Genomic DNA, 26,964 nt, shown 5'->3' with positions numbered 1-26,964 from the left:
GGAGTGCCTACTGTGTGTTAGACACTATTCTAGGTCTGGGATGTAACAGTGAATAAAACAAAAACCCCTCTCATCTCATGGAATTGACATTTTAGTCCTATTAGAAATACCATTACTATTTCTGATTTCTCAGAAGTTCTGTTGTTTTTGTAGTAAAGCTGTATTTTTGCAGTTCAATCTTCTGCTCTTGAACCTTTGACCTAATTGTGCATATCTTTACATGTAGTGTAAAATGTAAAACCATTTTAAATGTAATCATCTTTAATTTTTAGTTGCTTCTCCTAAGCCTTCTTGGTACAGAATTAGATTGTCCCCCACTGAAAGTTATTTCTCTTTTAAATCAGAACTTCCAGACTATTAGTAGCTAAGAGTGAGGGTAATAGAACTTTTTATTCCTGATCTTAATGGAAATGCGTTTCATATTCACTCGTCAGTATGATGTTGTCTTTTGGTGTAAAGTAGTTTAAGTCACTTTGAGGAGGTAGTTTTCTATTCCTGAATTTAAAAAAAAATGAAAGGGAGTTTAATTTTATCAAATGCTAAAAAGGTAATCTTTAATGTGATTGTATGCTTTTTTCACATTTGACCTACTGATGTGTTATGTTAACAGAGTTTCTATTATTAAGCCATGTTTACAATCTTGTGGCAGCTTATTATATTATTAATGAATTATAGCTCTAAAATAGACACTAATCTAGAACCCACTTAGAGCTCTAAAATAGAGAGTAACCCAGAACCCACTTGACTTGCATATATCTTTACATCTAGTTCTAATACTGCTTTGAGTTATAGTTTTGGCTCAGATCATTTTCTTTTTCTGTGACTTCTAAAACCTTGGAAAATAGTAATTGTAATTTGGAGTCACTTTCCAGTTTTACTTGAATGTTTCTGAAGCAAGGACAAAACTTCTTATTCAGAAGGAGATCTAGAATGAGCTAATTTCTAATAAAAGAACAGTAACAACGTGAATTGATTAAGCAGCATATATGGGTAGAACAGTGTGTTAAGCAATCATTCTTGGGTTGCTTGTCTTATAGTACTGACAGATGTCCTGTTTTTCAGACTTTAGAGTATTTTAGAGGTTATACTACAATATTAGAATTTTAATGATGAAATATAAAGTCTGTCAAATTAAATTGACAGAAACCAGTGAAGCAGCCTATTGCTTTTAAAGAGTAAATCTTCTAATGCATTGGTTCCCAAATTTTAGCGTGCATTAGAATTAGCTTAGATCCTTGCTAAACCATACGACTGCTGGGCTGCACCTCCAGGGATTTTGTTTCAGTAAATCTATGGTGAGCCAGTAGTTTGCAGTTCTAGTAAATTCACAGGTGAGGCTAATGCTAATAGTCTAAGGACCACAGTTTGAGAGCCAGTGCACTAATGTTGCCTAACAGATAGCAGAGACCCCTGATTTATCACAGATTTAATTTAAAGCAGATGGTGCTTTAAAGAAAACTCAGCAGGTAAACTAAAAGCCGAGAAACTTCGGGGCACCTGGGTGGCTCAGTCAGTTAAGTGACTGGCTTCAGCTCAGGCCATGATGTCATGGTTCATGAGTTCGAGCCCCATGTCAGGCTCTGTGCTGATATCTCGGAGCCTGGACCCGGCTTCAGATTCTGTCTCCCTCTCTGTCTGCCCCTTCCCTGCTCACCTCTGTCTCTCCCTCTCTCTTTCTCTCTCTCTCTCATAAATAAGCATTAAAAAAAAAAGCCAAGAAACTTAATAACATTTTTCTTAATCCTTATGTTTAGTAGACTCATTAATGGAAGACTGAGGGACAAATGTAGAGAATTACTATGCTTCTATCATTGTGATTGTAAATATGTTCTTTTTTTTTTTCCTCCTCATGCACTTGTCCCTGGAAGTATTAACTTCAAATTTAGATACCCCATTGGTATTACATTTACTAACATTTATAATCAAGGTCACACTGATTATATAGAAACAAGATTTTATATCAGTGAAGAGATCATAAATATAAACATTTTGGGGTGGCTGGGTAGCTCAGTCGGTTAAGGATCTGATTCTTGGCCATTTCAACTCAGGTCTTGATCTCACGGTCTGTGAGTTCGAGCCTTGCGTCAGGCTCTATGCTGACAGTATGGAGCCTGCTTGGGATTCTCTCACCTGCACCTCTCTCTCTGCCCCTCTCCTGCTTACATGCCTCCTCTCTCGTTCGCTCTCTCAAAACAGATTCTCTCTCCTCATCTACCCCTTTCCCGCTCTTAAATAAATAAACTCTCTCTTAAAAACATAAATGTAAACATCTTTATTCATAAATGCATTCATTCATAATTTACTAAGCACATATGGTATGCTGTGCACGATGTATACGTTCGCAAAAGTAATCATAAATTGTGATAAGGGCTGTGAAAGAAAATGTAAAAAGTTCTATGAAATAGTGGAATGTGAAAACTTAATTTAGGGAAAGGCTATCTAAGGAAACTCATTTAACCTGAAACCTGAAGGGTTGGTAGGAATTTTGGCCACACAAAGAGTTACGGGAAGAGGAAGTACTATTACCGTCACCAAATAGGCATCGTGCACTAACATCTTTCCATATATTCTTCCATTTAATAGCCCTTTAGTTGGATGATATTATTCCCAAATTGTAGATGAAGAAATAGAGGGTTAAAGAAATTCAGGAACTTTATTCTAGAGGTACCCAGCTGTTAAGCAGTGGAGCTGGAGTTTTATCAGGTCTTTCGGACTCCACAGCCAAAGTTTTAACTACCAAGTTACATTAGGGAGATTTGAGAACATTTTCTTAATTACTAAATAACATAAGTTGTACCTTCGTATTTTAGTTTTTCTCATTTTTATACCAGAACCTTGTGTTCTTTTTCTATAAATTAGACGTAAGTACGCCACCTGGGGGATATACACATATTAGAATACACAAATGTGTACATGTGCATACATACCTATATATTTATATTTATAGAACTTTAACTTTTTCTGATTTTAAAATGAACACATTTGAGAGATTTGGGAACCTCTAGAAGAACAAAAGAAGGAAATAATCTTATGATCCAGAGATAACCATGTTGACATTTTATTATTTCATTATTTCAGTATTTAGGCATTTATAATTTTTTTTGAATGTTAATCCAACTGTGTATACAAAATTATTTACTGATAAATAGACATATAGTTTTCAAACGAAACATACATCTGTTTTAAGAATTCTAGTGATTTAAAAAAAATTTTTTTTACATTTATTTATTTTTGAGAGACAGAGACAGAGCATGAGCAGGGGAGGGGCAGAGGGAGAGGGAGAGGGAGACACAGAATCAGAAGCAGGCTTCAGGCTCCGAGCTGTCAGCACAGAGCCTGACGCGGGGCTCGAACCCACGAACCACGAGATCCTGACCTGAGCCGAAGTCGAATGCCTGACCGACTGAGCCACCCAGGAGCCCCTCTAGTGATTTTTTAATAGTTTCATTGCATAATATATTGATTTTGGCCTTCATATAGGTAGGTGAGAAGGAAGAGGTTTCACATTTTTTATGAAGTCATATGAAAGGCCCTCTATTATAGTCTTCTTTGGGAGTCAAATTTGCTAACTCATTCTTTAACCTGTTGGTCTGATGGAGTGACGTTTTTATAAGAGATATTTATAATCTAATTTCTGTTCTGTTTTTCTCATTTTTGAGGACTATAAATAACTTTAAATGATAAGACCTCATTTTGACTTCTAGTTTACCATTCAAGAATATTTTGCTAATAGTGTCACTAATTTTTTTATGCCATTACTTTGCATTAACTGATTTTCATCTATTGCATGAAATTAGTTTTGTGAATACAGAAAAATAAGCTATTTGGATTTCAGCCTTCTATTTAAAGGACAGTCCCACAGGATTATGTTTCTTTCCTTTGAATTTTTTAGTCTCTGCCTTGTGCATACTCCTTTGCTTTTGTAGACAGACCCCAAGGATGCTAGAAGAGTTTAAAAATATGTGGAATATAAGCCTTGCCGCATTTTATGTTTATTAACCAATTTTAAAAAATATTAAAGGTCAGATTTTGTTTTTATCAAACTTAACATCTTGCCTTAAATGATATATGCCTATTCCTTTTGGGTTCATTATGTGTCATAGTGATTTGTGTTGAGGTATTTCTTTTGTGCACATCTACCTCCAAGAGATTTTAAATACAATTGCAGAACTTTACATTTGTAACTTGAGAAACAAGGAAACACATTTTAAAAAGAAAATCAGAACACCATTCCGTAACAGTTAGAGACGTAAATCAGCAAAATAAAATTCATTTTTAAAAGCATGAGAATCGTTCACTATAGTTTAATTTACTATAACTCTTATTTCTAAGCTGGTGAATGTAAATTGAGTTTAGATATTAGCCAGATATCATATTATTCACATGTAAGCCTTAAAATTATGTGTGTAAATAATTCTTTCGTCTTAGCTTCTTTCTCTGGTAGTAAATTTTTATTGAAAATGTCTCTAGTTTTTAAATATATAAAGTACTATTTTTTTTCTTTTCCAGCCATAAAAGTCATTTTTAAAGTATTTTTCCTTTTTTCTTGTTATAGTATTTCTTTAGCATGTCTTTTTTCTGTACCTGTTATTAAATCTGTTTTCTTTTTATTTTTTGTTTAGACAATTTTTCATTCATTCATTTGTCCATCCAGTCATTCATTAATTCATTCAAGAAATATTTATTTAATTCCTGTTATATGGTGGCCATTTGGGTTGATGATGTGGAAAGAAAGTAAGAGAATGAGAATTCCTCTGTATCTATGCCAGCAATACTGTGAGATGCCACTCTTGTGTATCTTTTCTCATGTGGTCATCACATGAGGTAGACTTTATCATTTCCATTTTACAAATGAGGATTTAGGTTAGGCAGGCTTAAGGATTTGCATAGAGAACATAGTTTATAAGTGACAACTATGATTGGACTCCAGGAAGTCAATGTTGCTTGACTTCCGAAGTGGGAGACATGTGAATCAAGTATGCTTCTTATCTTCAGAGAGTGTGTAGTTTAGTATAGTCTGTGCTTTGTGAAGATGTCTGTGCGCTGCTCAGGAGAGGGGGTGAGCTATCTTCTCGGTCCTTCTCCCTGGCAACCAGAGGGTCTCCTTTAAACATCCATTTTACTTATTGGGCTTTCTCATAGCATTTCTTGTGAAAAATGGATTTTGTAGTTAAAAAAAGCTTCGGAGTCACTGGTCTGGGATTTTTATATGTTTACATGTATGAGAGATGGTCTCTTATGCAGGTAGAAACTGAGACAGAATGATAGACGAATATGAGAGAATGATGGAGAAAAATACGTGAAAAGAGTTACAAATACACTACTGTGGGAATGTAGAATTTCAGTTTGGATGATGAAAGCTTGTGAAAATAATGCCATTTGAGTTGTGTCTTCAAGGTACAGTAATATTTGGCACTGTAGAAATTTGAGGGGAAGGTGGCAGGGAGGATTGGTAGGAAACACTGCAGGTAAGGGAAACATGTTTAAAGACCTAGAGGTGAGGATGAGGCATATGGGCAAACATGGGAAATATAGGCAAAACTGTTCATTGGTATCAGAATATGGAAAGCTTTGAATGCTTGACTAAAGAGTTTAGACTTTTCCATAAGTAGTGGGAAACCTTTAAAAGGTGTTTGGAAAGATAAAGGTATGATATGTGTTGATACTTATTAAGAAGGAGTGATTATAAGCTCCATGTAAGGTGGATTGGCTCTGGGTAGACCTATCATGGCAGTCCAGGTAATGGCAGTGGGAATGAAGAATAGGAAATAGAAGTGATAATGGAAGGCTGGATTGTTAGGTCCTGGGGACTGATAGAAATAGTGAATTAGTTACCAAATGGGATGCGGATGGTGCCAAGTAGCAAGTTTTGAGCGTTGAGCTTTATCATTGGTATCTTAGGTGATTCCAAAAATATATAAGTTTATTGTACTTGTTTATAATAATATAGGAAAGACAAGAAATCAAGATGAAGTCCAAAAGGAGTAGAGATATAAAATTAACCCGGGGGTAGAAATGCACGGAGATGCATAAATTAAAGGTGCTCTCTGGTTCCCGAGATGGGGCAAAAAGTGTAACTGTCAAGCCTCCTAGCAACTAGGAAAGTATAACATTGTGTACTATACTGTCTGAAAGCAAAGTAGATTGACAGTCTTTGATATAACCATAGCAGTTAGGAGTATAATAGTGTTTGGTGATAAGGGCTGTGAGAATTTTCCTCCACGAAAGCCTGTTGGGCCCCTTGATTACGCAGTCAGCAGTATCTCTACAGTAAATACAACATTGAGCATTCTGTTGACTCTTTAACATCTTGGACTTCAAGCTTAGGAAATAGCGCTATTAAGTACATTTCATTCATTCATTCATTCATTTATTTTATTTTGTAAAGAGGCTAATGGAAAGTCTCACCTCAAGATTAGTGCTTTCAAATTGTGCTTTCTGGAGCCACAGGAGTTTCCTCAAGGAACTCCTGGCTCCTGTTCTCTTATTCCCATGTTAATCGGAGCAGCTCTACATGTATTTCTCTTATGGATTGGGTTTGCTTTTTATTTATATTTAAAAAAATTTTTTTTAATGTTTTTATTTTTTTTTTGAAGGAAAGAGAGAGAGAGAGAGAGAGAGAGAGAGACAAAGCATGAGCGGGGGAGGGGCAGAGAGAGAGGGAGACACAGAATCCGAAGCAGGCTCCAAGATCTAAGCTGGCAGCACAGTGCCTGATGTAGGGCTTGAACTCACGAACTGTGAGATCATGACCTGAGCCGAAGTTGGCCGCTTAAATGACTGAGCCACCCAGGTGCCCCTGGGTTTGCATTTTAAAACTTGGTGTTTGAGCAGTGTTCCATAGCGTACAAAGGTTTGAAACCATTGACTTATAGCAGCGGTCTCCAAAACAGAATTCAGGGAACTTAAATTCAAATTTAAGCCTTAAAATTTCAATTTTCATGAAGAATTTTTAAGGTACATAATATACTAGAAAGGTAACAGATTTATGTAATTTATAAACAAATGACAGTTGTGGTCATTACAGTGTATTTTACTGATGAGGTACGTTAAAAGGTGAGCTGAGCTAGAGGAATGAAAAGGAGATAATGTTGTAAGATAATTGGAGATATTTGGAGATAATATTTTTATTTATTTATTTATTTAATATGAAACTTATTGTCAAATTGATTTCCGTACAACACCCAGTGCTCATCCCAACAGGTGCCCTCCTCAATGCCCATCACCTACCTTCCCCTCCCTCCCACCCGCCATCAACCCTCAGTTAATAGCAGCACTTTCAACAAGAGCCAAATTGTGGAAAGAGCCTAAATGTCCATCAACTGATGAATGGATAAAGAAATTGTGGTTTATATACACAGTAGAATACTACTTGGCAATGAGAAAGAATGAAGTCTGGCCTTTTGTAGCAACGTGGATGGAACTGGAGAGTGTTATGCTAAGTGAAATAAGGCATACAGAGAAAGATACCATATGTTTTCACTCTTATGTGGAGATAATATTTTAATGGATGTTATTATTCCACAAAGTTTAGCCTTCAAAAGACTTGGTTTGCTGAAGATTTTAGTTTCATTCTCTGATAAAAACCTGGCCAGGTTATATTTTATGTTTCCATAAAGGCACAAGCATGTTCTTTCAGTCAAGTGAATGGAAGTTTGAACTTTGTAGTACTTAATTATTATAACTTATGTGGATATACTTGTGATTTTTCTTAGTGTTCTTGACATGGTTCTCTCCTTTCAATGTCTAAATATCCATGTGAGGCAGGGCAGGTAGGTGGATAATTTTTCTCTTATTTCACAGATGAGGAAAGTGAAGCATAAAGAGGTGAAGTTATTTTTCATAAAGCCAGGCAGGAAAGTAAAAGGGCTCTAGAACAAAGTTCTTCCACTTCTCTCTGCCTTTTTCATGACCTTTTGTGCCTTTTAATCACTTCCCTGTAAGTGCCTTCTGAAAAGCTGGATCTAGGGCTGCAGAAGCAAAGACCCAAAGTAAAAGATGCCAAGGGCTCAGTAGAAATAAGCATAGTGAGATGAAAGTCGGAGGAACAAATTGACTTTTGAATGAAAATATTAAACACTCAGGCATCAGTTGGCAAAAAAATCCTCTTCACAAATTCCCATCAGTTGGTTGGTTGTCAGTGGCTCCCTCAAGACCTGAGCTGAGAAGGATTATGGTTCTACAGAGTCTCTGGGAAAAAAATGCCTTCAAGTTCACTCTGGGCGACCTTATGCCGATTACTGGAAATAATCTTCTATCAAGAATGTAATAAATATGGCAGAATCATAGAATTTGGAAAAGTCTTAACATTATGTAGTTCAGTACTGGGAAGCAAAGCTCAGACAAACAGTGTTTTGTCTTTTTATATCATTGTAACTGTGCAACTAGATCGGAGTTCTCTCGACTTGAAGGTCGGTCCTTTAGAAGTCCAATGTGGTAATACCAGAAAAAATTGGGGGGAGGTGGGAAGCTTGGAGAAAACCCAGAAAATTAAATGTAAAAAAGTCAAGAGGAATGATTTATTAAGACTTCTGTGACTAGAACTAATCTTTCTTTTTTTTCCTTCTTCCCATGTAAGCAGGGATTTATTAAACAAGCAACAAACCATTAAACATTAGAAATTATGAGGTTAACAACCTTGAAATGAAAAAATCCCGTTTATCAAATTCCATCTTTTTTTTTTTTGACACTCAAGAAAGGAGCTTTGATTTTTGTTTGATAAGGCAACACATCCCTCTCAGAATAATTAATGAGGTCTTGATAAATGCACATTCATGTGGTACACGGAGAGAACAAGGGAAAAATAAGACAGTGCCCATCGCTGGAAATTGGAGTAGTGATTTGGGGATTGAACATTCTTCCTAGGATCAATCTTTCTTTTATGTTTTCTGATTTCCTGGCTATCCTACTTTTTCTTTTTAAATTTGTTTCCTTTATAGGGTACCTATTGGATACTTAGGTGGTCTGAGCAAGTAGATACTAGTCATGAGGAACATTCTCATGTACACCCCTTTTGTTCACATATGTTCCTTCCCTAGATTTTGATTTCATTATGTGTGGCAGAGACTTTCCTAAACTCATAGGAATGAAGCCTGCTTTAAAGAATAGTAGACAGCAACTCTTAAACCACTCTACTTATAAATAGTCCCTTATACTTAAGAGATTTAAAAATTCTATACCTATCACTTATTTTATTGTCTCCCTCTCTTAGTCTTGAGTCTTGGTTTATCACATGCTTTATTTTTTAAATGACCTTCCTTTCTCCGTTCACTCAGTATATTCCTCTTTTTGTCTTTAAGGCCAATTCACCTTTCATATTCAGGTGTTTTTTTCTCCAGGTTTTTCCAGCCAAGAGTAAAGTGCTGGTTCATACACAGCTTCTTGCAGAAAAAGTTGACATGCTTTTTGTTCCTAATTTTCATTGAATTTAAAATTCGTGGTAAGCATATCTTTCTGTGAGCTCTTGTTATCGATGTGCCTGTCCTAAGGCCATTAAAGCTTAATTGATTATGTTACTGTTCTAGGTGATGTTCCAAGGGAATTAAATCTACGGCTCTGGGCCCTCCACTGGAAGTTTAGAATCTAAAGCAGTGCCCATGTGGACACGGATGGAAAGAAAGTTGAGATGGCACAATGAAAAGGATGAGGTAGTGCGCGAGTGGGCAAGCGAGGGCATGCATGTTCTTTTTAAGGGTAGAGAGCAAGAATAAGTATGTAGGCAAGAGGCAGTGTAGGCTGAATAACTGAGGGACTTCTCAAGAACTAAACTGGAGAAGAACTAGAAGGAAGTTAAAAGTTCTGCAGTCTGAGAAATCCCTTCAGAGGAGATAAGCCTGTTGGAGCTCTATGATCATCACACTCTTAGAATACTGTGGAATCTGGCAGATGTGTTTTCTTTCTTCTATTTTTTTTTTTTTTTTGTCATATCTACTTCATGCCATCTTTTATTTCTCCCAGGTAGGAAATTTGAATTATTATTTAGGCTGACAATTTTCATAGATACAGTTTCTTCTGTATTTCCTGTTTTATTCAGTACGGTAATCATGGAGTGGAAAAGCGACAGGAATGGGCATCTATGATGATAAAATACTTCAGAATAAAAAAATCAGTGTCACATATCAAAGAGGGGGATTAGTTGGAAAACGAAAGTCCGAAGTCCTGTCAGCCTGAGGCCCCTGCTGCCTAAGATTCTAGAAAGGGTTATTAAAGGCATGATTTGTGAGCCGCCTAGACGTTGAGTATCAGAAGCCAAATGGTTTTACTCAGTAGTAGCCATGCCTCACAAACTCTGTGCTCTGTCAGGGCTGCTAGGTATCTGTCTCCAGAACAGAGGGCAAATACAGTGTTTTTAAACTTCAGTAAACATTCGACAGATTTGTGGTGAGACATCATTGACAACAGGGATAAGCAGACTGGTACCTGGTTAGTACAGTTGTGCAGCTTAATAATTCACAAAATGTGTCAAGTTATTGAAGACCTTCTTTTACAAGAGAGAGTTATGCACCACAGGACCCTGTTCCTTGTTCGGAGTGGATCGACTGAGGGGTCCACGTGAGAGTTCTCGTTAGTTTTTAAAGTCATCTTTTGGAAGTAGTGGTAGATTAGACTTTTCTGTCAGTTTCTTAAAAGATTCTCAGAGTTAGAAATTAGGAGTAAACTACCAGTTGCTCTTCACTCAGCATCAGGAAAGAACTCTGGAACCGACATGAAGTGGACAATTTTGGGGAGCTGGTAATATGTGAACAAGCTGGACCCTCCCTTAATTGAATGTTGTTTTGAACAGGGTTTCTCAAACTTTGCTTTTCCTGGGGATCTTGTGAAAGTGCAGATTCTGATTCAGAAAGTGTGGGGTGAGGCCTGAGGTTCTGAATTTTTATGCAAGCTTTCAGGTGCTGCTGGTGCCACTGCTCTGTGGACCACACTGTGAGTAATCAGATTTAGCCTCTTCAAGACGATTTCAGGATTGAGTGACTGTATGTATTAGCACAATGTATGTACATACAGTGTATCTACATACATACTATGATGTATGTAGTAATAACTGCAATGATTTTTCCTGACTGGGTTGTAGGCACTTTACATGCATGTATCTTATTTAATTTTCATGGAAAACTTTCAAGGTAGGTAGTAAACATCTTTACAGGAATGAAGGAATTGAGACACAGGGAGCTTAAGTAACTTGCTCAGGTTTTTAAAATTGGTGTAACTGGGACATATTTTTTTTATTTCTTACATTTTTTTAAAAGTTTTTCTTTTAATTCCGGTTAGTTGACATACAGTGTACCATAGTTTCAGGTGCATAGTACAGCGATTCAGCACTTTCATGATTGGCTCAGTGCTTATCACGGCAAGAATAATTGGTGTAACTGGGATTTAAACTTAACACCAAAACCCTTGCTGGGTCTGTTGTGTTTATGAGATTCTATGGCTTTTTTGAAACTGGTTTTCCCACATAAAAATCATTTCTAATTGTAGGAATTTGCTCTGTTTCTTAAACTTGAGCTTGGGGGAAAAAAACACCACATCATTACCAGTACCAAATTTGTTGTATGGGTTGATGTTAAACATAAAACATAGTGCCCCCTAAATTTTTTCAGTTGCAATATTTGTATTCTTTTTTAGTTGAAAAATACTGGCAAGTATAAAAAAATCTTTCACAATTCTGCTCTTATCCAAACATAGTGGTCATTACCATTTTGAGTTCCTCTGACAACATGTACACCCCTGAACAGGTAAACACAATATTGAACTTGTGTTGTTTACAATTAGGATCTTTCTGTTTCCCGCACTAGGCGCAGCTTTAATAATGATAAAGTCAAAACTCTTGCGACTTTACCCTCCCCTGTTTTTCTCCTGACTACCGGCAACACCACTGTCCTCTCCTCTGGGCTGCAGTCTCCTTTTCCCAGTCCTTGCTTCTCCCAGCGACCGCTGCCAAATTCTGCTGCTGGTTTCTTTGTAATCCCTCTTCAGTTTAACCATGTTTTGCACATTCTGGCCGAGTTTTTTTCCTACTAGATTAATGACTAGTAAATCACCATGTCATCCTAAATTTACTCTCTGCTTCATTGGTTGATTGTTCTGGCTGCACAAAAAACCTTTGGTCTTTTCTCGCATCTTTGCCGTCTGGTGACTTCTGATGAAATAAGTGTGAACCCCTGCAGAGTTTAAGCTAAAGCCAGCAAAGCATCTTCCCTTACCAACTTTTCTTTCTAACCAAATATTTTTCTGTCTTGTCCAATGCCAGACAGAGTACGAGTTTGCATGCTTCCTTTTCTGAAATGTGGTATCTAGGATTTTATACCTGCATATGTACTTACTTAATTTTAATAAATGTTTCTACTTTATTCTACCTCGTTAAAGTTGTTTGTGTGATCATTACACCATTGTGTATCAAATTAAAAATGGGTGCAGGATGTTTGGAGAGGTTTGTTGATGTTTGCAGATGTTTAAACAGCTTTCTCTTCTTCCCAGTTTTTTATTCTTTGAGCAAATGTCTCATCTACCTGCCATCACCTGCGGCTCCTGGCCAGGGCATCTTTTCTCAGTGGACCCATACAGACAGTGATACAATCTCACAGCTTTCTTCCTGTCCTCTTTCAGAAAAACAGCAGGTAGAACTCTTTTATGGCTTCTGTAAGAATTTCTGTTTTTAGTAATAGTGGAGAAATGGCTGTGGATGACATTGGGATAAATAGTACATGTCAAAGAGTTACTTCCTAGAATCATGTACATAATCTCTTTGGTGGGCAAAGAACAGGTACCTTTATCAGTGGGTCTTTGGGAACATCAAAGATTTAAGTGAGCAAGAATTTGAGAAATTGTAATTACAGATTAAGATTTAGGGATTAAAGTCGCCTTGTTCACTTAGCATGAGTATGGGTATGTAAGCCTTTTTAGGTAGAACAGTGAGACCATGGTAAAAGGAATGTTATGGATTATTACAGAAACTAGGATTTGACTCCAGATCTGACTGACGTAAAAGCCGTGACTGAAATCTTTATTGTTTTAATTTTACAAACAAGGAGGATTACAAATTCCTGTGTTTAATGTAACAGTGTAATTTTTAACTCCTAAAATGGTATTTTCATATCAGATGAAGTATATAGGGTATGGTGTGGATATTGAATAAGATTATTGATTTTGATGATTGGTTAAGAATGATTTAATTCCCTGGAACCTTCATTTTCTGGTCAAACCTGACCGAAGTCTTATCCCTTGGTACACTCTTTAGTTATATTTTTCCTTAATCTCTTTGGTTCTCACTGACCAGTATTACTTAAAGATCTACTTTGGGAGAATTTGGAGTCTCAAAGATGATCTCTTGTATTTTGTCAATTTAATAACTTTACCTCAATGATGTTACTGAGAATTGATACCTGTATAGATGAAATTGGGGATTTCTTATAACCTTAACTTCATTAAGGTTATATATACCACTATAAGGTAGTAGTGGAGAGTGAGAAAGCTTGGGTTTGAATGTCTGTTCTTCGACTGTATGCATGACCTTGGGCAGGTTTTATTACCTCATATTACCTCAGTTTCCTCATCTGTAAAGAATTGTAATACCCATTTCATATAAAGGAATTCGGAGAATTAAAGGAAATAATCTTTATAAAGGGTTTGGCACAGTGCCTGGCACAATAAGTAGTCAACAAAGAAAAGCTAACATAAAACAAAATAGAGTTTCAAGGTATAGTGTTGGAGGTACGTTGGGCACATATATTTTCTTAAAAGACATTAATATACACTTAATTAAATATATTTAAAGTTTAAAATACTGAGTTTTTAGAATATATACTTAGAATACCTACTTAACCTAGAAGAAAAAGACAAGTAATATTTTTGGCTGTATTCATCTTACTGAATTATCTATGCTTCTGACCTTTTTCTTATTAGTATTACTGGTTGGACATATTATCATTGTCTAACATCTCTACTAGAAGATGGGGAAAAGAAAGTAAACTGAAATTTTAATGTTTTCTTTCTTGTGAATAAGCTTTGCAAATGTTGAGGGGGGAAACAATTTGGAAATGTATATATTTTTGTATATGCATCTTGTCTTAACTTATTTCTGGGTGTGTTAAAAGTTGGCTCCCTCTTGGTCCCCAAACGTGGCTAATTTACTTGTAGAGCCTTGTCTAAAATAATTCCCAAGCCTCTCTCATGTCCCCTTCCTCCTCAAGGCATATTCCTCAGGTGATTCTGTTGATCTGGGCTGTTACGAACCCTGTGTAGCCCTGTGAGCCCTTTAGTGGAACATACTTACTCAATCCTTTTTCTTTTCTTTTCTTTTCTTTTTTTTTTTTTAAAGCATTATGGTTGAGTAATAAGGGCCCTGAGTTTACTTTGAAAGATATGTATGGCAAATAAAAGTCTCCTTTTAAGAAAATTTGTCAACGATTTGTGCCATCTCTGAACTCAGATCACTCGTTATGATTGTGTTTTTAAATACCTATTTCCACTTATGTTCAAGTGGATTCTTTTTTTTTTAAGAAAAATATAAATCAGATAGGCCGTTAAGCATATAAACATTTTTATTTTTAATTTCATTCTGATATTACCATATTTCTGTGTTTTATGATATCCTGCTTAGAGGATGTCTCATGAAATGTTTGATACCAGTGTGCCCTCAGAGGGGGACCTGGGCCTCGGGTGAGGCAAGCAAAGTTCCTAGGGCTCAGCATTTAAGGAGGCACTCACTTTCAGGGTTGTGCACAAGTAAGGACCTCCTTAAATGTTGTGCCCCAGACGCCTGCTTGCCTCCCTGTAGTCCCAGCCCTGCTTCAGAGAAGTAGGCTGCATATAAATTATTTTAATTTTGGTTTAGCATAATCACATGCATGCTTGGATGCTTTATAAAAAATTAATGACAAAATGAAAATAATGTGGCCAAAGCCAAATTGATATTACCCAGAAAAAAGTTAACTATTTGAAAAAGATAACGTTATCATTTTATTCTTGCATGTTCAGTAATTGTCAGACCTTCAGAAATTCCAGTTCAGTAGAATCTTGTCTCAGAGTGAAATGTGCTTGGTTGTTGTATCTACTGGCAGCTACCTGAAATCTATCATAAGTTTCTTAATTTGATATATAGTACATTCAGCTCTTAAACTTCCGGATATCATTGAAGTAATAAGTAGTGACTCCAGTTTTACTACATTTTTATTAATAATTTTAGAATTCTTTGAGAATTTGCCTGTGATTTTTCCTTTTTCTTTTTTTTTGAGGGCTACATCTGGAAATGCTCAAAAGTTGTTTGCCTTTTTGAGAGAACAGTTTGCAGTGAAAGTATAACTCCTTTAGAGGTGAGGTTCAAGTTAACGAATGATGAACCATAATGTGAGGAAGCATAATATTGTGAATTATTATTTGGCAAACATGACTAATGCAGGCATTAGCTGCTGAAGCCATTAATAAAGTACCACTTGTAGAAAGCTAGAGAGATAGGTAACACAGAACTTTCTCTGTCAACTCTCAGAATGTAAACTAGAGTACAACTTAGTTTATTCAATAAGGACTGAATTCTTTAAGTTTGATATGTTTGTAGGTTCCATGATTAATGTGTAACTAGAATATGAAAGTGAGTATTTAGAGTCCGTTAAAATGTGTAGATGTGACATCATTGTCAAGGCAGACATTTTATTTCTTAAAAGTTAGAATTTATTTAAATGCACCTTTTTTTTCCTCAAAATAAATTTTTCTTTCTCCTTACCATGGTGCCAACGTAAGTTTTCCTAAATAGAATTATTTAATATTTAGGTCTGTTAGTAGTTTTGAAAAAAACAAATACCCATAACAACCAAGGGTGGAGGAGTATCTAGATTTGTTTTTAGCTTTCTTTTTCATGGTTTCTCAGAAGTGTGTCATATTATAAATACATTCAAAATGTTTTGCTCTGAGGATATGTAGCATTCCTATAAAGGTTAAATCAATAAAAATGATTTGGACACATTCCTAAGCATGGCTAGAACAGGTAGTCCGTTGTTTTAGGTACCCTTGAGTTCCTGGAGCAGATCATTATGGCGTAGCAAAAGAACTTACTAAAACTTGCTTTCTATGTGTAGATGCATCAGCTTAAAAAAAGTAAGATTTTCTGGCCTTCGAGAAATGAATATTTTTTAAAGTAGCCCTGTGTGTATTGATTTAACGATGTGTTTTAAACTCTGTTACTAAGTTTTGAAGCTTTTTATTTTTTTCTTCCGAATGCTGAAGATACATCATAATTGATAAGGAAGAGGTACGTACAGGGAAAATGCAGTGGGCGAGCCTTTCCAGCCAGTTTAGAATAAGTGGTAGTCTAATTAAAGAAAGTATCACACAATATAACTGGAAAATTAGGAATTAGGTGTGATTATTATTACTATTATTTTTTTTTTTGCCAGTTTAGAAGGAAGTTCTGTAGTCACTGGTAGGTTATCTATTCATTTGAGCAGTTCAAAAGGCAAGCCTGTATTTAAAAGCATTAAATTTAAGCATATATTTTAAAAAGCGTATGTATTTCTCTTGTGCTTAGGGTTGGCTTTTTAGTGTGGTATCATTGCTAGGTAGAGTTTTACTTCATGCATCTGTTTGCTGTTTTCTTGTTCATTTCGTATGTTCGAGTGTGTAAGTTTGTTTAAGGTTATATATAAGTTTTCAGGTCACGTTATTTTCACAGCTCCTTTTCAAAAAATATCTTGGTCAGCTTATAATATGATGATTTTTCTTAAAATTTCCTTTAAAACAACATTGGGGTATTAGATTTTTTTGGGATAATGGGACCTCAATGAAACGATTATGTATTTGGCAGATTAAGGTTTAAATCAAGGTGGCAAATTTGAGTTACATATATTAATGTAGTGTCATTTTAGAAAATCTCTTGCTGTCATTTTCTACATGTAATATAATTATTTTGTGAATAAATACTTAATGAAAAATATTTTGTTATGTTATTTGTTGGAGCACACGACTTTATTTCATAGCCAAGAAAATGGTTTGAACATGTCTTAGTAAAGTTTTTTATGTATATAAATGTATAAATATAGAGTGTTTTAACCATTTAGGAATTAATTTATCAATTTAAGCCAGATATTTCACTCTTATAAAAAAAGTTATTGAAGTATTTCTTGATGTATTTTGATTTTATCATTATATTTTTAAAAATAAGAATATTTATGAAAATTTACAAAAGCCTAATCTGCATATGGCTCCATTTCTTTCTGGATCTTTGTGAATGGTAATTTAAAAAAATCTCTTTATATGTTTTCTCTGGTCTTATTGGTACACTAAAATATTCTGCAATATACTTATGCGTATTATAAAGGAAATACATTGTTAAATCTTTATTACTACATCAAGAATGGTGCTTGTCTGACAATACCAGTTGTCCTTATCTAGCTTAGATAATGTTGTTTTTAAAACTAGGTGGATACTAGTGGCAAAAAGCTTTGCAAATGTTACAAATTTTCCTCCTAAGATAAAGGGAATGAAAGATAGAGACAGGGAGGGAGGCAAGAATTGGGAATGCAGAGAGAGAGAGAGAGACAGAGAGACAGAGAGAGAGGGAGACAGAGAGAGAACATACTATATGTGTTTAGTTTTAACAACTCGGGGAATGTAAAGAATTCCGCGTGAACACTTGGGTTTTAATAATATGAAAAAAAAAGAATTTATATTATGGAGAGGAGGTTGGATTAATGATCAAAGGTTTGGATTACACTGAATTTTATGTTTATATTGCTTTACAAAGATACGGTAGTACACTGTGTAAGTACTATCTGCTTTATGGATTATCTTAAATATTTTCATTTTGCATTGAACTCTATTTGAAAGAGCAGTAGAATTTTTTCTGCATTTTTTCAGGAGTTGAATTACTTTGAAAGATTTACAAATTTTATGAGTAGCTAATTAATGAAAATTAATCTTACTAGATTACCTTTTATAACCCAGTTAGCTTGCCAAATACTAGGATGTTATTGTCTTAAGGGAAGTTTTCTCTTAGAAATTTCTTTCAGTGTCGTAGTATTTCGAATTGGGTGATAAAGTCCTTAGTATGAAATGCTTATATACTTTTACAGCTATTTGTGTTATGGAAAACATATACTATGATATGATATAGATTATTAACATAAAGAAGTTTTCTTTCTATACTACATGTAATATAGTACTATTCTGTTTATAATATTGCAGATTTCTGTAATGTGATAGGATTTTATGAAATAAAGTAAGAATTCACTTTTCTTAAAAAATGTGTTATCTTTGAGCTACGTTTACAAAAAATCTTATAATGAAATTATTGATTAAAGGAAATCTGTGCCCTATATCTTTGCGATACATGTATGTCTATTTTCTAGGACCAGGTTACACCAATACAGTAAAACCAGGGGATTAAAATATTAATGATAAAATATAGTACTTACTGTCTCTTCAGCTTCATAGTGAATACATTTTGCTTAGATTCATTTAAGTAATTTTTAATCATCTGATAGAAATAATGATACCTTTTCAGTTAAAGATTATCCTGGAAGTTTGAAGTTTAAATTGAGAAGTTCAGTAGAGAAACTTAAAAATAGAATTAATTATTACTGCTGAAACAAGATAAGCAAATTACAAATCACAATGCCTAATTTAAATTGTTTATGTAGGTTATATAGGCACTGAGTAAATATATAGAAAATTTACCTGTTTAGCTCTAGGCCAGAGTTGTTCTTTGAGAGAATGTCAATCAGTAGGTATCTGTTAGCAGATTAGTTACATTCATATTTACCTTTGTGAACTGTAATAATTCAACTGATAATCAGTGTTTAATTATTTTAAGTTTATGACTGGAAAATAATGTCCTTCAGGTTTTACAAGCATGGTTTTTGATTATTTTTATCTTGAACTTCCCGGTTGATGCTTGATGACTGTTAATGGTTTTACAGTTGGACATTGCTTTGTTAGTATACATGCAAAAAGTAATCGGTTATCTCTTACAAAAAACTACTGACAATACCTCAGTTAAATAATTTACAAATTTTTTCCTAATGATTATCTCAAGGTCTGTAGTCACTTATGTGTTTGTATGCACTTGCAAATGCATATACCACGTATTAAAATTTAGAGCGGACTGATAGTTGAAAAGAGATTTAAGTTCTATTTATGTGGCATATATTTTGTGTCTGTATAAAAATATGTCCATGTTCATATAAAGTTCTGTGGAGTACCACAACATCATTATTCTAGTTTTTCCAAAGAGACTGTGTGTATATGTTTTTCAAACCTTATTGATGATTGTTAATTTTGATTTGGCTAGCATTTTCCCTTTATTGTTAATATTATTATTTTTTGCTTATACTGAACCACAAAAGGGATTTAACTATAAGACATCTGACTATAAGGAATATGTAAACAATGGCTTGGCACATTCATGGTTCATACAAATTTTAGAGCAACCTATAAACGCGTAAACTTTTCAGTTTTAAACTTAGTGTTTTATGTAATTGTACTTGATGGCATAATGATTTTAGTAGCTCCTATCGATGTAAAAAAATAAAAAAAGCAAGTTTAAATGAAAAGTAAAATAAAATTCATTTATTTGATTTTGTGGTCAAAATTATTTGCCTTGCCCAGGATGTTTACGTGTACCTTGGTAAGAGTGTCGCGGCTCTAATGTAAGTCACGTGTTATTTCTTAAGGGATGGCAATAGAAATAGTGCAGATAAGCTGATTGCAACAGTGATCATAAATACATGTTTGAGAATAATGTTAACTTGGTAAATTTTCTGACATCAATATAATAATTTTAAGGTATCTTAAACAGTATTAAAAATCATGTTCATTTAATATGTCTAGATGGTGCAGAATTCCTTGTGGGCAATTGATTTAAAAAATCAAAACCAATTAATCAAGATAAACTAACATTTGTCCTCTTTTTAATTAGAACCACAATCACATTTGGTATGATTTTTGGTCCTAGAATATGTTTTGATGTTGAACTTATGAATATTAAGAAGAATATAGGGTGTTTACAGGAGATGTATTAATGAATTTTTTTCACTGCAAGTATTCAATGCTTATGTAGCAATTAGCCTTTAAAGGACTTTTAATTCTACAGCTAACTTTATGTGGAAATTGTTTTATATATCATGGTAAATGATGGGGTTTTTATTTACTACTTGAAGAAAGCATATTTATGAAAAAAATGCTTTAGACTTAACATGCTGTTCAATAATAACAGTAAGCACGTGGAATGTTTGATATGGTGTTACTTACATCCATCTAACACTAGTGGTTCCAAACCTTGAATCCTTGTTCTTAAAAAAATGATATAAAGCGGAGAAAATTCCAAGAATTCACCGTAAGATGAAAATATTACATACAATGTAATAAAAGGATATTTAATCTCAGTTTCTGTACAGATCTTTAAAAAGTTATGTGGGAGCGTATAGACTGTTTTATATGTTTGCTGTTGAAAAGACAAAAGCTTGTGGTCAACTGTGGTGAAAATTGTAAGGAAACTCCCTTTGAATAAGGTATAGAATTTCCCCATTATTTTTTTGAATTGTAACACATTAATCAGAATACATATCCACTTAATTCCATAATCTCTGAAATGGCAGTATATTGTGTTAAGGTGTGTATTTTCATTATGTGAGACTTCCTTTTCTAAATATTTTAAAATAGTAAACATTTTAGATTTTGTGACGAATCTGCTTAAATTTCAGACAGCTTAGATTGTTTTCCTCTTTAGAAAATACTGTTGTATTGTTACCCTTATTATTGGAGTTCAATGACAGATTTATTTTATTTTATTTTATTTTATTTTATTTATTTTTTTGGTAGAATGACATCTTCAGTGGAATTCATTGGTATAGGAGAAAAAAAACAATGCATGCAGCTAACCTATTGGGATATCTCTGCCTAAATTAGCATTGGTTTTACTAGCACCCATTTAATGACAAGTCTTAAGTGGTAAATGACTAGAAAAAAATGGTTAACGCTTTTGTCACATTTACGATTTTATTACTTACAGGAAGGGTTTTTTCATATTAGAATTCATTTGTCTATCTGACTGTATGTGTAATATTTTTTAAAGAGACACTGTAGAGGTAGACTGTTCCAGTGAATCCTCTATATAAAAATATCTCTGAAGCCTTTTGTTAGGTAATAGCATTTGTGATCTTAATGCTCTTGAGGAGCTTTTGCATGACCTCACTATTAGCATTGTCACATTTTAGTCTCCTGGAACAAGGGTTAGAACAGCATGGAAGGTTGATATTTGTATGCTTTGGAGAGGAATTTGAGATGTTACCCTGTTTTGCCATCAGTTTTCAAGTAGGTACGGGTGCATCATTAATCATAGGAAATGCAAAAATAAATAATTCAGTCCCATTGGATTTTTTTATATGAATACTTACCTTTTCCCTTTTTTGTATATACAGTTGAGGTATTTAGGTAACCCCTAACCTTTAGCTTCAACAAAGAAGTACAGTATAAAAATATTACCACAGTTTTCATGTGAGCAGCTCTAGAGAGGGAAAAAAAAGTCCTCTAGATGGATATTTGTTGAAAAAAAAGTTGTGATACAGAATGTCTTAACTCAGCCCCAATACAGTACTTGAAGACCACCAGTGTATAAAATTGAAAGCACATGAGTTTTGAAGCACTAGAAAAGGTTTGTAATTGATTAGCGCTGCTTGAAAGTATTGAAGTACAGTGAGTTTTGATTTGTGAATGGTTCTATTCAATAAAGATTAATTCTGTGTGTTTGATAAAATCTTAGTGCCTTCAATGAGTTAGTTTTTTCCTCCCTCTGCAGTTTATTTAACCATCAAATATTTCAGTGTTCTTTTAACAAACTGGAACATTTCTATCTTACTGAATTTAACTTTAGCATGACTGATTTAAACAAGTCAAACTATCAGTGATTAGTTTGAAGGGTGTAATTGAATAGATTAATTTTTTGTTCTTGTAAAATAACTAAAACGTATCATAATGCTATCATGTATATTTCATGCCTTCCTTGTGATTTGGAGACCGTCGGGAGAGGTTCATAATGACTAACAAAATATTTTTCTGTGATTTTTTTTAAATCCTTTGCATTTTAAAATGTTTCTAAGATTTCAAAAGTGAAATCTTTGTTTTTTATGTAAAATTAGGATTATTATAATTTAAAGTAATTTATATTATGAGTCTTTGGGAGTTGCATTGACACGTTCAACTTTTAATATATATTAGGGTGGTCTTCTGTGTATGTTCTTGACTTTTTAAATCGTCTCCCTAGATTTTTGGAAGTTAGCTGTCTTATTTTAGAAGCAAGTCATACCATTTCGACATTATTAAATTTTGAAACTGTAAAGTTATTGACATGGACCACAACTATTACTTTGGAAATCAGTGTTTACACATCATATTTAGTCACTGTGACCAATTACAAAGGTTTTATGTGGAAATTTAATCAGTTAGCTGATACATTGTCATAAGTAAGTTCTTAATTGTAAGATATTCCATGAGTCAGATCTATCGTTTTCAACAGACTTTAGTTATGATAAGTAATGGGCAGATTTTGAATAATGCAGATTGCAATTCTTGTTTAATTCAAGGTAAATGGTGTGCTGAGAGAGCAAGGACACGGAAACTCTATCTCTGTCACACTCACACACACACATACTCTCACACACTTTTCGCTCTTATTTGAGGCGAGGCAGTTGGTACTCGTGTGCTTTGTCCCTCACCTAGGAAAAGCCTAAGCTTCTAAAAAATTATTTTGCAAAACTGGATCACATTTTGCAAATATTATTTGGCAAAACTGGACCGCATCACTGGATCACTTTTGACTTTTCATTAGGCTGTGCTGATAATCATTTATAAGAATTGAAGGCCCGAAGTGAGGTTTTAGACTTCGAATAGATTATGGGATGGGGGAAATGTTTGCAGTGTGATGACGGCCTATACATAATGTTCACTACATACCTATAATTAGTGTGGTGTAGTGGGTTCATCTTAAATTGTCCTCCGGGTGCTAAAGTACCATTTGGGGGTGGGAGAGGCTAAATTCCACTTTTTGGAAGAGAAGGAATTAGTTACGATGTCTAAAAATATAGGACACGCGATAGATGATCTTTATCTGTTTAGTTCACTCTTATGCCTGGTTTAGAAACTTGGGCAAGGTTTGAAAATTCCACTGTAGAAATAGCTATTAAGGATGCCACAGAAATACAAGACCCCTCGTATGATAGGATAAAGAGCATTTTAATGTATTATTTGTGACAGGATTAATGTCTTTGCTTTTAATGCTCAAGTAGTCCTTGAAACTTGTGCTGTTCCCCTTCTGGTTAGAAAAATGTATTGTTTTTCAAACAGTAATGTTGTGGAAGAATAAGTTAACTGCTTGAGATGCCTGTTTCAAGTTATTCCTTCGTATAACAATAGTTTTAACCATTTTTTTTCCTTATCTCTTGTGGGGGAACAGCAAAATTACCATGTGTAAGCTGTGATTATAATAGGGGCTGTACTATAGCCCAGTTGTATATATGTTCTGCTTCCTGAATGCAGAAAATTTTGGAGTAATGTTTATTACCTACCATTACACTTCAAAAAATAATCTGCGATTATTCTATTGTATGTGTCGTAACTGAGGGGACCCACTTCCAACTATATTGAGGGAGTCACTACAGCAATTTTACTTTTTCTTTTTTTTTTTTTTTTTTTTTTGTAAAATTCAAACTGCGTTCCTTACCTTTTAAAGAGAAACCTTTTTTCTCCTTCAGGTTTAATTATTTCTCTTTGACCTAAACTAAGACTGATCCTCTCTGGTAGCCAGTTAAAATGTGTGAAGTAGGAGGAGTAAAGGAAACTCCAATCGTTAGTTGTAAGTTATAAAGCAAAGTTAATACAGGTATACAGAGCAAAAGGATTGATTTTAAAGGATAAAAGAAACTTTTATAAACTTGCCTTGTAGTTGGAAAATGCTGGACATCATAAAGAAAATCTTGTAAGTGTTTAGATATTTTACTCTAATACTGTGTCAGCTGATGAATGTTGAAGTGGTTTACTTTTGTGTATCAACATTAATTTGAAATCGAATATTAAGGGACTATATTATGCCTGTTTTCTTTGAAAGTTCAGCATGATTTAATAGGTATGCCTTTTTAAAATCATGCAGGGTATCCTTGCAGAGTTTTGTTTTTCATGAGACTAAACGGTACTCATTTTGGTAGGTCCAAGAATATGATTAAAAGAATCCTAGACATTTCAGTGCTTGCCGTGTGTTTATAACAAGTTTTCCATATGGGTAATAGTGTGTAGATGTAAAATTAAAATTATATAGAAAATATAATGGCGTGTAAGTTTTTAAACTTACAGTTCTGTGAACTGTTTAATATCCCGGATGTCCTGGGTAACTATAAAGATTTTTTGAAAATGGCTATTACATGCTTATAATTTTATATAGGAATATATGCTTCAATCATACGAAGTTGTGTAGAAACAAACTTGTGCACCTATCGTACGATGCAGGGGAAGCTTACAGATAGATTTCTTTTAGTGGAGCTGGTTAAAATGTTAAACTACTGCAGGTTTATTTCTGCAGTGGAGCATAATGGTAGAGCATAATGTCGAGATAATTCTGTGGTCTGTTATTTTGTAAAATTGCTTCCTTTTTGAAGTTTGCTCAAATATTGGGAGCTGCCAGGGTGAATACTTCATAGCACTTTGATTAATTTAGTGTTTCATTGTATTTCACTGAGGGTTAATGAGAAGATTAAGCTTTCTTTACTGTTTTTAACTACCTCATTTCTACAACTCTAGAAAACATTTTGACTAATGTTAGATAATGTAATTTTTTCTATTTCAGTCATTCCTTCGAGAAGTAGATAAGTTACAGATGCCAAATGCAAATATGTACAGCAATTTCATTTTTTCAATTTTTAGTGCAGCAAAATAACATTATTATCATAATCTTTAATATCGTACGTTACCCGGAAAAGCTAGCAGTTTATCCCAGAAACATACCTTTTTGTTTAACAGGTTCATCTCTTACAGGATTTTAAAATATGATAACACTTACCCCAAAAGAAGTTTTGCTGACATGGTGTCACTGTGCTGAAGAGGCTGTTTGATGCCATAGTCCCTCCTTTTTTTTTCAGACAGAACTTGTACCCTCTGTTGTAAATTCTGCTTGCAGCCTTAAACTGAAAATACAAACCATACCCAAACCTTGTTTTAGTTTTACAGTATGCCTGGAGTACATAGACTTTATATTTATTTTTTTCTGTCAAGAAATTATGTAGCTGGTAACATGTGAAAAGCAAGGAAACAAAACAAAAAGAATGAGCAAATATTTGAAGGACCTACTATTACTGCATAGACTGTGGTTAGAGAGCACTCACTGACTCTGTTGGTCTCGGTGGCTGGTAGTGACCTGCGGAGATTAACCATTTAAAAACCAGAGACTTCTTGCTGTCCTCCTGGAGAAAGTTTGCACCGCACTTGTGGTTCTGTGGTTGTTTGTGAGGCGAATGAAGCATTCACACAATCCAAAAAAGCAAAAGCTTTAAAACTCCTTTTTTTTGCAAGCACTATTACTGGAGAGACAGAATCATGTGGTTTGTGACCTCACAGTACTCCAAGTGAAGTGGGACTGCCTACCACTGTGGCTTTTCCCCCCTTGCTCTTGCTCTCTCTCTCTCTCTCTCTCTCTCACTGTCTCCCTCTCTCTCCCTGACAAAAGGCTTGTGGTAAGGCCCTTCCTGGCATCCAGAAGGATATAGCTTTTTAATTTTTGTGACTCATGAGGATTTGGATAGAATACAAATGCTGAAGGAGCCCAAACTCCTGTAAGGTTAAGCATTTGTAGAGCTGAACTCTGCAGTTAAGGTTTTCCTTTCTGTTCCCCTACCCCCACTTTTTTTTTTCTTTTTTGCCTCCTTTTATTTAGTTCATTATTGTGTCTGTGGAAAAGAACAAAATTGGCTCAAGAGGCTGTGTGAAATTCTGAACAACAGTGATGATTTACAATAATTTACATCTTTGGATTGTATCACATTCTGGGGTCTGCTTCATATTTGCTGGGTGATTGGAGTCCTTCTGTTTTTCTTTTTCTTGTCTTTTTAAACTTGTGAATCTGTAACTCATTGTAAAAAAGTTTACCTTTCTTAAGGTCTGGTTGCAAACTGCTTGCCGGGCTTGACTGTAATTGGCTGTCATGAAAGTGTTAGTCTTGAGATTCCTCTACAAATACTAAATCGGGTCTCTCTAGTTAATGTATGATCAATATTAGATGCCGGCTCCTACAGTAAAGATTAAATGTAATTAGTATCTTTCGTATTAAATGTAATTAGTATCTTTTGTATCTCAATACCAGTTTGAGGATCTTACAAAAAATGAATGGCAGTAATTGTAACATACTTTATTGGATGAATCTTAGTGTTTTTTATGCTTGTAATTTTTATTTTTCAAAGAAATGTATTCATTTTATATAATTCTTTGATAGTTTATTTGGATGTTAACTTTAACAGAGGCTTTGACAGCAAATCTTACATATACATCTATAAAGTAAAATTCTTATGTTGTAACTTAGATTGTTCAATGTTATTGACTTTATAAGCTCAGAATGGAGTGGGTTAACAGAAGCTGTATTTTTTGTTTATAATGGAAGCTTTGAAATAAATTACAAAATGCTGTGTGTAGTAAGGAATAATGCACACAGACAGAGTATGTTAGTCGTCTCGATTTGCTAATTCTGATTCAGAAGAAAATTGGAAACATCTTTGGGAAACTATCTCCTTTTTTGCCCCTTTGGACAAGTATGTATAGAACTCATTTTCTTATTAGGATGATTATATATCATAGGCAGAGAATTTCATATTTATGAATAGAGCTTCCTGTTTTCATCAGTTGGGAGCGATGGGGTATTTTTCAACAAAAATTATAAGCCGAACAGACCAATTTTCTAGGCTTTTTTTTTTTTTTTTTTTTTTTTTTTGCCATTTATCCACGCCA

At 34.4% G+C, this 26,964-nt stretch overlaps 2 protein-coding genes across 20 annotated transcripts in view; one reads left to right on the top strand and one right to left on the bottom strand.

Moving 5' to 3' along the window:
* The window catches only part of RUNX2 (RUNX family transcription factor 2), a 330,028-nt gene extending 304,429 nt beyond the window's left edge, over positions 1-25,599 (bottom strand). For 6 of the 13 annotated variants that reach the window (XM_045058573.1, XM_023254035.2, XM_045058570.1 and 3 more), the window contains exons 1-2: positions 25,353-25,570; positions 25,031-25,154 (exon numbers count right to left, since the gene is read on the bottom strand). In XM_045058573.1, the coding sequence (XP_044914508.1) occupies positions 25,031-25,154; positions 25,353-25,490 (262 nt within the window). In that variant the 5' untranslated portion in view covers positions 25,491-25,570. Of the gene's footprint in view, positions 1-25,030; positions 25,155-25,317 lie in introns of those variants that run through there. The other 7 variants (XM_045058569.1, XM_045058566.1, XM_023254034.2 and 4 more) reach the window with 7 other exon arrangements.
* SUPT3H (SPT3 homolog, SAGA and STAGA complex component) overlaps positions 1-26,964 on the top strand; it is a 544,169-nt gene that overhangs the window by 29,550 nt on the left and 487,655 nt on the right. The window contains exon 1 of one of the 7 annotated variants that reach the window (XM_045058582.1): positions 25,612-25,799. The exons of the other annotated variants lie outside the window; for them this stretch is intronic. The gene's annotated coding sequence lies outside the window, so the exon portion shown is untranslated. Of the gene's footprint in view, positions 1-25,611; positions 25,800-26,964 lie in introns of those variants that run through there. 7 annotated transcript variants of the gene reach the window in all.

The sequence above is a fragment of the Felis catus genome, chromosome B2 (genome assembly GCF_018350175.1).
Source record: "Felis catus isolate Fca126 chromosome B2, F.catus_Fca126_mat1.0, whole genome shotgun sequence".
Taxonomy (NCBI): domain Eukaryota; kingdom Metazoa; phylum Chordata; class Mammalia; order Carnivora; family Felidae; genus Felis; species Felis catus.
The sequence above is the reverse complement of the archived record's forward strand: the minus strand, read 5'-3'. Positions and strand labels throughout refer to the sequence as shown.